Raw genomic sequence first — 12,471 nt, forward strand, 5'->3', positions numbered from 1 at the left:
CCCCCCCCCCCCCCCCCCCCCCCCCCCCCAAAAAAAAAAAACTCTTTACTATATGGAGAATTAGAGCATTCACATGGACCTAATCATATAGTTCAATAATGCAGTAAAAACCATAGGTATATCAAGCCGTAATTTTAATGTGGGGGGTCTAAACAAGCTCTTGTATATTTACACAAATTCGAGCTTTCACTTTCAATCAGAGACAAATCACTGTTTGCAACAGGTGGGCTCATAACGGGATAAATTGCTGGTTCAAATAATTTTTTTCAAAATGCTAGTGCCTGGACTTGAACTAGGGAGCTCCCAGTCAAACTCAAGACAGCCACTTTGAGACCAAGTACCCAACCACTCAGCCAACCCCACTGGGTTGTTTACAGACAACATTTGCTATTGCATTGCATGGTCAAATTTGCTGTCAACACAGCGTATGCTCTAAAAGTCAGATGGATCCCTCAATCTTAAGGTTGGATCTTCAACACTATTGTAGGGAGCTGAAAGGTCTTGCTTAATGCTTATCGACATACAATACAAGTGCCAACATGTGGTATCAATGCGTGCTGCCATGTCCAAAACACGGTAAAATTGCAAGTTGGTGCTCTGCTTTCTTCCTTTATTTCGTTTGTAGGGTATTTTCAATTATGTGTTCCCTATTGCAGAAGTCGTTAGTCCTGATGTTAACCAAATCATATTAATCTTCAAAATTAAGCCAAAGAACAAAAGAAAAAAATAATGATATTGAGGGTCAAGATTATACATGACCTTGCAATCTTAAGTTACAACAATTAAAAGACACTAAAAAAATACATTAATACATCATGTAACACTCACTCGAATCAGCTAGCCTCACTTTATTAACCTACATTTTATTAAGTCGCCATACTCAACTAATGATAATACTTCATATTGTTTGAAGAGTGTAGACCATGTTATTAAATGATAATACTTAATAAAACAAGCCTTTGATCGAGACCATTTTATCATTTAAGAGTGTAGCCTCCTTAAATGATAATACTTCATATTGTTTGACATGCTAAAACAAGCCTTTGTGCCACATTTTATTAAGTCGCCATACTCAACTAATTTGATGGAAGCCATGAAAGAGTGTAGACCCCCAGTTCATGCATTAGATGAAAAGTGAAATGTCAAGCCTGAACCTTTAAGCTTTTGCTCAGTTATTTGATCGAGACGCATTGCCATTTCAAGTTTAAGATGATTCTTCCAATCTCCAACTTCACCTTTCCTAAAAAATGAGCTATTTTTTAACGACACGAAGTTGGTTCCAACTTGCGTGATTCCACTTTTATTCACCTCTAAACTAGACAAGTTCTCAAAACTACATAGGTTTACAATCTTATGCACCATACCTTTTTGTTCTTCATCCGAGGAAAAAGGGTAACCCATGAATTGAGCTAGTTTCTTTACCCAGGATATAGTGTCATTTTTCAAATCTTCATACTTGAGAAATAGTACCTTCTCTGGTGATTCCAAACTTGCTCTCCAATAACCTAATACATGATCCCAATATGGTCCAAAAGAAGAAAATCCTTCACAGAAAAACTCAAATGCGTCCTCTAAATGAAGATCTTCCAAGGCTGAGGCATCCATGGCCTTAGGATTCATCTTGCGAACAAAGTGCCAAAGAGACACAAATACATCTTTTGGATCCCTGCATATGTAGACAATTTTACAACCAGAATCTATAATAGATTTTGGCAAGAAAGTGTAGGGAATGTGTGTTGCCAAAAGTGGAACATCTAGATCTAAATTTTGTGGGTTTGAGCGAACTTCAGACTCCAAGAAGGGTACACAATCATGAGCTAGTCTGGTGAGTAAAGGGCTTGCAGGCTCATCAAAATGAGATCGCGTCATAACTGCAAAACTCAAAGCCTTAAGCCAAGTTGTGCCAGATTTTGGAGCACTACTCAAGATCACATTGTTGGGTTGTGGCATGAAGTGGTCTTGAGCCCGCAAGACTCCTTTTAAACTGTATGCACTCCACCAAAAACCTTCATGCTGGTGGAGATCCGCTACCCAAATACCCTTTCTTTGTGGCGTGGTTGAGATGATCTCTTTGTATTTTTCATGGGTTTTTGGATCAGACCAATACTCTTCTTGCCCGCTACATGTTGGACCATGGTTCTGGTTCATTTTGGAAGAAGAGAATTCTATTGGTAGAAACTAGAAAGCAAAACTAGCTCGAATATATTGGAAATGTATACCTAAATGGGAAGGAAGGCCATTAGTATAAATAGTATGTTAGGTACATCATTTTGCAATTCAAAAGTTACTTTATAGATCAGATATAATATCATTGCAATAGTAACAGGCATATGCGCATGCATGTCCTATAAGAGTGGGTCAGAGTCTACATTTTCTCTCGAATCAATCGAAGTTTGTCGGCAGAATCAATATAAAAGGCTTTTGAATCAAATTTAATCAAGTAATGGTCATGTGTCCTCGTTTTTTAATCAAGTAATGGGCAGATAGACCCCATTAGAATCAAATTTAGATCTCATTTCAATCATTTTGAACTACCCTGCTCGACACAAATAAATAATTGCCGTGCATGTGTTTCATGATCCTAACCAATTATTTAGATTAAACAGCATGTGTTTCATGCTGTATAATCTCCTTTCTTTTTGTTGTGTTTTCTACGTTAGGAGTTTTTTTCTACCTAATAAAAATTTTCTGTTCATAAAAAAAAAAAAAAAAAAATTGCACCTAACCAATTATTTATTTATTTATTTTATCTATACTAAATTGATAACAATGTAATGTTGCATGAATGTCATGTCAATCATTTCTTAAAACTTATCCTATTACCTGCCTCGGCACTACCACCTCGCATGATTCGTAGCCTTGGAGGCCCATGTAACATATGGTCTTTGTTAATCAATTATTTGTTAATCAATTTTATATAGCTACTTGAAGTGCATTTCAGCACTCCACTTGTATGATCACTAGTTTTTATTTGGGTGTTTGTTCTATCAGGTCTTTGCTGAAGGTGGTAGAATGCATTGCAAGCTGTCAAGGTACTGTTTAGGGGTCATTCTATCATTAATGTGACCAACTGAATTGGTGCAGTGTATTGAATACAAAGGTGATGGGTACTTTACTTGGAAACTTCCTTCTCTTCTTTACTTGCACGTCTCAAATTCTTTCCTCGGTCTCTAATCTTCTGACCTAAGTAGCTTATCTACAGCCCTCTGAGGAGTGTTCGCTCATTGGGCTACTCAGGCGATATGTTTCCTCGGTTTCAACATCGGGGCTCTTATCAATGTGCTGGGCTGAGGCTAGTGAGAAGCAAGGCCCACTTTCTCCTCGAGTCGGACCTGCCTAGTAATATTCCTCCTTCGAGCCTCACCCTCCCACATTAACCCCCTAAAACTCCACTCTCTTTGCCATTCGAGGGAGTGGGGTTTTGGTAAGAGTTAGGAGGGTTGGCACGTTCTGGATGTGTTCCCACGTAGAAGTGTCTTTTCACTTGTCCCATACATGTTCTTGACTCTTTGGTATCCTTAATGTGGTAGTTAATGCAGCAAGCAACTACGTGTCCCCCACGTTCTACGGTGTGATGGAGATCCAACGGCTAATATTTTACCAAATTAATGGGCGGGAAATTACCGCTCTCTTTTTACCCTTATATAAAGGTGTGTGAAGATAGCTCCCTTCACTTTTAGAGAAAATCATTTGTCCCTCAAAGAGTTTGCCTAAGGAGCCTAGCTTTCTGCTCTCGTAAGTTACCTCAAGTTCATACTTAGGATATAATTCCCTTTTTTCTATTATTATATTTTTTTTGTTCTTTCACTTTTTAGGATGGGTAGGTTTGCTAGCTTAGTGAATACTCACGAGAATAGGGAAACCCTCAAGGCTAGATACAATATTCCTACTAGGGTTGAGTCAGAACATTGTCGTTTAGGGGAGTGGTACACCAAGAGACCAACTGGGGCCATAGTCATCCTCATGATTACCTTTATAGAAGGCAGAATAGAGATAGTGTCGGCCCTATATGTAAAGCAATTGATGCGGTTGCCTAAGGCCCCAAGTAGAAAAAAGGCCCCCAAATTTTAATCAATAGGGGTTTTTTTTTTTTTTTTTAATATTATAATAGTAATAATTAAGTCCAAATATTAGCCAATGAATAAAATAATATTTTTTTATCAAATGAAAAACAAGAAAAAAATGTTACATCCACAACTTTTTTCACAACACTTTCAAAATGAATCCTAAGAGATAGGTTGTTACAGGGCATTATTGATGATAAAAAATTAATTTCAGTGATGAGTTTAAATTAAAACTAGTAAAAAATTAACACCTAAGATTTGTAATGAAAATATTATGAATGTAGCACTTCTTAAAAAAAAAATAGCAATAAAAAAAAAATCACAACATTTTTCACAAGTTGAGTTGAAAAACTTTTACTAGTTTTTATCTAAATCCACCACTAACATCACTTGTTTATTTACCACTATCAAATTATCAATCTGCCACATCAACATGTGTGAAATGTTTTGTCAAATTTTTTGTCTATAAACTTTCCAAAAAAAAAAAAATCTACATGGTTTATGTTAATTAGTAGTAATTTTGCATCTAAAACAAGATAATTGAATTTAAGTAATATTTAAAATTTTAAAAATTATATTTAAATATATAAAATGCCTCAATTTCAGTTTTCGCCTTAGGCCCTCAAATATATTAAGCCGCCCCTGAGTAGAGATTCCATGAGTAGGGTAATGAGGGATTTCCTAATCCTCCATAAACTATGCCACCTAGTGCTCCCCAAACTTATTTAGGATATTAAGCACTGCTTTGGTGGACATTCAAAGGACATTCAAAGGAATAAGTATGCATTGGATCCTATAAGCTTGGATAACATTGACTTGATGGGAGATTGGGTGGCTGAAGAACCTGCACTTCTTAATCTAGATGACATAAATTGGGATTGTCTTAAAGAACCAGCAGCCATAGTGAATGTGGAAGAGGATGCTAAACTTGAAACTATTGATGTTGATGACGATGATGATGATGACAACAACAATGAGCATGGCTTGACAAATCTTGCAATGGGTGCTAGTAGTTCTTGTGGGAGTTCTTTTGATGATGAATTTGATCATTCTCTCATGGATGATGATGATGAGGAGGAGTAAATCTTGTATTTTTTGATATTTAGTTATTGTCTTGTTAATCTTCTTATTGTGTGATGTTATATTGATGTTTAAGACTTAAGAGTTAAGACTAAATGATTTGTATTATTTGATATTTAGTTATTTATTTATTAGAATTGACAGTTTTATGTTCTACAAGAATATATATAAATTATTTTTTAAGAACCCCGAAACACCCTGAAATAGTACGTTGAAATCGGCCGGTATCGAAATATTCCATTCCACTGGACAAACTGAAACGGGCTCCGAAACAGTATTAATAACAATGTTAAGCAGTGTAGTAGCTTAAACAGAAAAATGAGTATCAACCTATCTCGTCACAATGTCAACTAGGTGTACAGTTGACATTGTGATGAGAATTCTATTGGTAGATACTAGGAAGCAAAACTAGCTTGGAATATATTGAAAATGTATACGTAACTAAAAGGGAAGCAAGGCCATTACTACTGTAAATAGTAAGTTACAGGGGCGTAGCCAGGAATTTTTACATGGGAGGCCGATTCGAACCATGAAGTTTGAAATCGACGACGATGAGTATCATCGTTGTATGGATAGTCTATATTTTTAAATTAATATAGACTTTCTTTGAGATAAGTCACAGGTGTCCAAATTTTTGAATTGCTAACATCTTTTTTCTTAAAGAATGCATCAATTGTTTTTCGTTTGCTCATAATTCTTTTAGCTTTAAGAATATGACTCAAAAATTTACCTAAAAAGAAGTTAAAAAAATAAAATTTTAATTTGAAATTTTTACTTAGTTATATGGATGTTATTCATACTCAAGAAAAAAACAAAATTTCCATTATAATTTATACATACAACCCATTTTTAATACGACTTTAATTAATAATAAACCCTCAAACAAAAACAAAAATTAAATACACAAGTATTGGTACACAACATAAACCAAACAATTTAACAACACCCACAGTCACATCCACAGCCACATGATATCTAACTAATCAAAAATAGGTAATAAATCAAAACAATTTTACCTTAGAAACTTTGTCTTCACAAAGTGCAAAGATGAGTCACCCATGTGGCAATGCCTACTGCCTCTATCTAACTGCCTCCAACTTTAGATCTTCCCTTCAAGACTCATCACAAACAATCTCCCCATGCCTTCAATCATGTATTTTTCTAAAAATTTATGAAAATATAAAGAGCATGTGAATATTTAGGTGTAGATAGTTGAGAAAAAAAAAAAAAAAAAAAGACACTAAAAAGAGATGAATGTCTAATGCTTAAGAAAGAGAAGAAAACTCACCTGTCACCAAGTAGTCACCAAGTTCCAAAACTAAAGCTGATGAAGAAATAAAAAATTGGTCATGATTTTTTTTTTCTTTAGGGACTGTGAGTACAGAGGACTCGAGTTTTGGAGGCTGGTAAGTAGGCAACAGTACCAGTGCAAATGAAAGTGTATCAAAGAAGACCAAACAAAAGAATAAGAAGTAAAGAAAATGATTCCGTGGGTCAGTGGGTAGATTTTTTGAAATGAAGTGAAAGTGAAATTTTGTTTTTAGTGTTTGAACTTGAGCGGGCTAACTTGTTTTATTTAGAGTACATAAGGTGATAAGACCTAAAACTAAAAATGAACTTGGGAAAATAGTTGAGAATTGGGCATGGGGGGGGTTGGCTGTCCAATATTGGGGGGGCCAATTTTTTTTTTTCTACCTACTCTAATGGAAAAAAAAAAAAAAAATTTGCAGGGGTCGAGGTCCCCCCAAGCCACTATGTGGCTCCGCCCCTAGTAAGTTAGTTATCATTTTGCTTTTCAAAAGTAATTTATAGAATAGATATAATTTCACTGCAATAATAATACGATGTAGGCACATGCATGTCCTACCATTAGCAATACCCAAAAAAACGTACTAGCTATAAGAATGAGGGTCCGTTTGAATATCGCTTATTTTGCTGAAAATTGAAAACTAAAAACACTGTAGCAAAATAATTTAAATGTGTGAATAATGTCATGAAACCTATTTTTAATGAAAATTTTGTTGAAAAAAGAGATTTGTGGGTCCCGTGAACAATGCATGGGACCCACTGACAGACAACATCCCAGCGCTTCTCAATAAAAAATTTAAAAAAAAAGAAAAAGAAAAAGGAAAACGCAAACACAGCACCAGAAATGCGTATCCAAATGCATACTGAAAATACTGTAGTAAAATAATTTTTAAATGTGTGAAAAATTACTGTTTACTCTTTTTTAACTGTTCATATGCCTTGGTACAGTATTCATGTCCTATGAACAGTGCAATAGGCGCTGGCCTTAAAAACCAAAAAAAAAAAAAAAAAGGCGCAAACCTTACAAACGTGAACGTGCTATCCAAACCAGGCTTGAGTCAGAGCCTACGTTTTATCTCGAATCAATCAAAGTTTGTCAGCAGAATTCCAAAACAAGTTCTGAGTTTCCTGGCCCCAAACAATATAAAAGTTTTTCGATAAGGTCATGTGTCCTCTAGTAATGGGCACATATATTATTATTCACCTTGAAGGCCAACCTGTCACACTTTAGAATCAAATTTAGGTCTCATAATTCAATCATTTTGAACTACCCTCCGCGACACATGCAGATAATTGTTGTGCATGATACCTTTCATGCACCTAACCAATTAATTCAAGCGACCTCACAATACAATATGGATAAGAGTAAAATTACAAGTTGGTAATCACCACTCTCCATCCTTTCATTTTATTGTTTGTAAAGAATTATTAATTGCAGAGGTCATTAATCTTGATGTAGTCTAGATCAAATCAATCTTCAAAATTAAGCCATACAACCAAAGGGAAAGAAAGAAAAAAAAAAAATAGAAAAAGAGAAAGTAAAGAGAACAATAATGACGTTGAGGCTTCAGATTACACATGACCTTGCAATTATTTCAAGTTTTATCAAACCATTCGTCATAGTGTTAATTTGACATGCTAAATCAAGCCTTGATGCCATATTTTATTTAGTTTCCATACTCTAAACTATTTTGATGCCAGCCATGAAAGGAGTATTGTAGATTCATCGTTTAGATGAGACATGCAATGTCAAGCCAGAACCACTTAACTTTTGCTCAATTATTTGATCGTGTCCCATTGCCATTGTATACAGGTGTAAGATGATTCTTCCAATCTCCAACTTTGCCAGTCCTAAAAAAGGCATTGGTTTTGGCTTTTGACACTAAATGGCTCTAACTTGTATGATTCCACTTGTATTCACCTCCAAACTAGACAGCTTCTCGAAACTACATAGGTTTATAGTCTTTTGCACCACAAATTTCTCTTCTTCCTTCAATGAGAAAGGGTAACCTATGAACTGAGCAATTTCTTTTACCCAATATACAGTCTCATTCTTTAGATCTTCATACTTTAGAAACAGTATTCTCTCTGGTGATTCCAAACTTGGACTCCAATATCCTAACACATGATCCCAATATGGTCCAAAAATAGATAATCCTTCACAAAAGAACTCAAACGCATCACGCAAATGAATTTTTTTCATGGGCAGGGGCGGCCCAACATAATTTGGGGCTTAAGGCAAAAAATTTATGCGGAGCTTTTAATATGTAAATATTAATTAAACAAAATTATTTAATACTAATCAAATTAAGGTTAATTTGATACATTAAATACATAAATAATACCAACTAGACTAATGCTAATTTCATATAGAGAATTGAATATCATAATTGAACTATAAATATTAATAAAAAGAAATAAAAATATATTGCGATTGAAAAAGATACTTTATTTTGGATATGAGACGATGCATAGTTAAATAAAGTTGTAATCTAATTTTTAATTTTATATTTTGATTTTAAGAGAGAGAGATAGATATTATTTGGTGTGTGGCTTTGTAAGATATTAGTTTACAAAAATCAGTCTCAAACTATTAGGGAAGATTAATCTATAATTGATGATTTAACACATTTGCAACATCTTTTTGAAATATTTTAGGGTTTAAATTGAGTTAAGGTTCTATTGGTTTCGTACTTTGAGAGTTTTAATTAAAAAAAAAAATGCACTAATTAAAAGTACTATAAAATATTCAAAATATAATGTGACATTGTCTCTCATTGATGAATTTTATCAATTTAACTAATAAATATTTATATCACTTTTTTGTGATTAATAACATGACAATTTGTAAGCCAATAGTAAAATTTGTAGTATTCTTAACATCACTAATAAAAAAAATGTACAACCTTTAGAAAATATATATAATTTTATAAAAATTTGGGCCTTTAACTATAAAAAGTGGGGCCTTTTTTTTTCAAGGAAAATTTTGTTTTTTGATGGGGCCTTAGGCCTAGGCCTTGGGCCGGCCCTGTTCATGGGTGAGGCTTCCATGCCCTTAGGACTTAGCTTGTTAGAAAAGTGCCATAGAGAGACAAATACAGTCTTTGGATCCCTGCATATGTAAACAATTTTACAACTAGAATTTATAACAGATTTTGGTAAGGAAGTGTAAGGAATGTGTGTAGCCACAAGTGGAATATCTAGATCCAATTTTTGTGAATTTGAGCTAAGTTTGAACTCCAAATGAGGTACACAATCATGAGCCAGTCTGGTGAGTAAGGGGCTTGTAGACTCGTTGAAATGGAATCGGGTGCCTTAAGCCATGTTGTGCCAGACTTCGGAGCACTACTCAAAATCGCATCATTAGGTTGGGGTGTGAACTGGTCTTGAACTGACAAGATTCCTCTTAAGTCGTGTGCACCGCACCAAAAACCTTCATATTGGTAAAGATCCACAACCCAACCACCGTTTCTTCTTGGGATGGTAGAAATGATCTCTTTGTATTTGTTATGGATTTTTGGATCAGGCTTACACTCTTCCTTCTCGTTTCTTTTTGAACCAAAGTTCAATTTGAAAGAGAAGAGGAGTCAATTGGTAGAAAGCAAAACTAGCTAGTTATATATTGAAAATGTAAACCTGAATGGGGAAGAAAGCCATTGATATAAAAAGCAAGTTGAGTTCATCATTTGCTTTTCAAGTTTGCCATTTCAGAGGATAGGGTCATTAAAAAGTTTCACACCTTCACTCAAACTAATTAGATCAGATATCATTTCATTTGCAATAATAGGCACATGACTCCTGCCACTTGCTTTGCCCAAAAATGGCTCTACTAGCTATAACATGTGCCTCTTCTGAACTTAAAGATGGCAAAAGATTAACCCAATGATTTGTCACCAAGCTCAAAATGTCTCAAAAAGTGATTTAATCGTGAAAGATTAGAAAATATTTTGTGAATTTTTTGCATGAAATTAGTGTCTCACTTTCACAGCAGATTCGAGTTCCTCACCTATTATACGTAGCATTAAAAAATAAACACCAGACCGTATTTAAGAAGATTAATCTCATCCTAACAACCTAGAAGAGCTAACCTATCCCGTGCTTAGTAGCCTTAATTATTAAGATGAAGGATAACAAGATATATAACACCTAAACACCACCAAATAATAACAATCCTTTGCGAAGATGCCAACCGGTGGTGAAGAAACCAAGAATTTGTTGCGGGAGACCAAAACTTGAACAAAAATTCTTTGATCATTCAAGAATAAGAAATAAAAAAATATATATAAACAAAATAAAGATACAAATAGGAGTTTGATATATCAAAATGGAATTCCACGTTCCTTTATATCGTTAAATTTATCTATATTTAATTCTGTATGAAATTTTGTTACAATTTTCCTTTTCATATATAAAATCGAAGAGTCCGTTAAAATATTATTTTTCATTTAGTTGTGAATCTTAGTTTTGATAATATTAATGATTGCAAATGTTACAATAAGAATTAGAATAATAAGTACAAATACAATAACTCTATAAAAAAAATTGGCTTTTATTTTTATTTATTTATTTATTTATATATATCATCTAGTATTTAGTAGCCATTGAAACAATGAAAAAAAAATATAACAACCTTTTGAAGTCTAGATATCAAACTATATTATGTTAATAATGGTGAAGTTTCATTTTAAACAGTATATTTAATTTTCATGATTTGTGAATTCTTGCAGATAAAACTTGTTTACTAACAAAAAAAATATCATCACTTCTAAAAAAGAATTTGATGCGCCTCTCAAAGATCAAGAACTGAATTAAAAATAAGCTACTATATTCTAAAAACTAAATCTCTCTCAAAGAAAATATATTCTAAAAAATAAATAAATAAACTTAATTATATATATGTTCACTAAACTGATTATTTGATCCTTGTAGTTGAGAACTAATTGCAATATAAAAACATATAATTGATAGTGATGCTCAATTGTAAAGTCATCTAAAATAAATTTGAAGTAATTGTTTTAGTGGCGTTAGGCAACATGATAGCACCAAAATTTCGAGGACTCAAACTTTTAATTTTGGACTCCAAGTAAGTCAATTATGTAAAATTCATACGAAACATATAGTTATAATAGTTTGAATTTGGTAAGAATGGGTGTAAAATCTATATTTTATAGCATCCAATAAGAGATTGTCACATTAGTTTTTTATTTAAAACTCAATAGATCCTATAACAAATAATAACAACTCAATAAACTTACAGTTAAATTAGATTTTTAAATGGAAATTAGAATTAATTGAGTGTGGTTGTATCTATTCTTTAATATGTAATATGATGATGTGATATGTTTATAATTCATACATCCTTTGTACTTTTTCTTAGTGGAGAATTTATTTCATTAGATTTTTTTTTTTTTTAGTTAGTTGAAAAAATATTTTTATATTTGTTTTGGTAGGGCGCTCTGTGCCACATATATGATTTGGGTTTTTGAAGGCTCATTTTCAATTTCGAAATTGATTCCAATTGTTAAAATAAATAAATAAATAATAAATAAATGAAGAAGAAGAAGAAATTGATGCCATATGGCCCGTTCCAAAACAAAAACAAAATTTATTTTTTACTAACAAAACTAAAACAAATATCTTAATAATAAAATAAAAAAAAAGCTGCGTTCCAAAAAATGCAAATGACTATGCATTGAACTATGTTTTATATTTAACTCCTTCTAAAAGATCGTTTTGGCATTTTTATTTTATCAGCCATCAATAAAATAACTTATAATTAAGCATCATTATTGATTATATGTTTTTTAAACTATATACAAAAAATTCTCAATTACAAGAATTTAATTATTGAATTATGAATATATAGTAAAGTTTCCTATTCTTAACTGAATTTTGAATTATGAAAAGCATGTATATCTTTTTAGAATCAACCATATTTGTTTGTTAGTAAACGAATTTTATCTGTAAGAATTCATAAATCATGAAAAACTATTGTTGAAAAAAAAAATGAGGTTACACA

At 32.9% G+C, this 12,471-nt stretch overlaps 2 protein-coding genes across 2 annotated transcripts; both read right to left on the reverse strand.

The window, feature by feature from the left end:
* Window positions 1-715: 715 nt before the first annotated feature.
* Window positions 716-2,333, reverse strand: LOC112034334 (flavonol sulfotransferase-like). Its single transcript, XM_065770339.1, has one exon. The coding sequence runs from the start codon at window positions 2,146-2,148 to the stop codon at window positions 1,117-1,119; it is 1,032 nt and encodes a 343-aa protein (XP_065626411.1). The 5' UTR covers window positions 2,149-2,333; the 3' UTR covers window positions 716-1,116.
* Window positions 2,334-8,334: 6,001 nt separating this feature from the next.
* Window positions 8,335-10,109, reverse strand: LOC136066299 (flavonol 4'-sulfotransferase-like). The gene is made up of 3 exons (XM_065770398.1): window positions 10,089-10,109; window positions 9,506-9,689; window positions 8,335-8,684 (listed from the first exon to the last, which is right to left on the reverse strand). Exons 1-3 carry the CDS (start codon window positions 10,107-10,109, stop codon window positions 8,335-8,337), a joined length of 555 nt encoding a protein of 184 aa, XP_065626470.1.
* Between the last annotated feature and the right edge of the window lie 2,362 nt (window positions 10,110-12,471).

The sequence above is a fragment of the Quercus suber genome, unplaced genomic scaffold, assembly GCF_002906115.3.
Source record: "Quercus suber isolate HL8 unplaced genomic scaffold, Cork oak 2.0 scaffold_30, whole genome shotgun sequence".
Lineage (NCBI taxonomy): Eukaryota > Viridiplantae > Streptophyta > Magnoliopsida > Fagales > Fagaceae > Quercus > Quercus suber.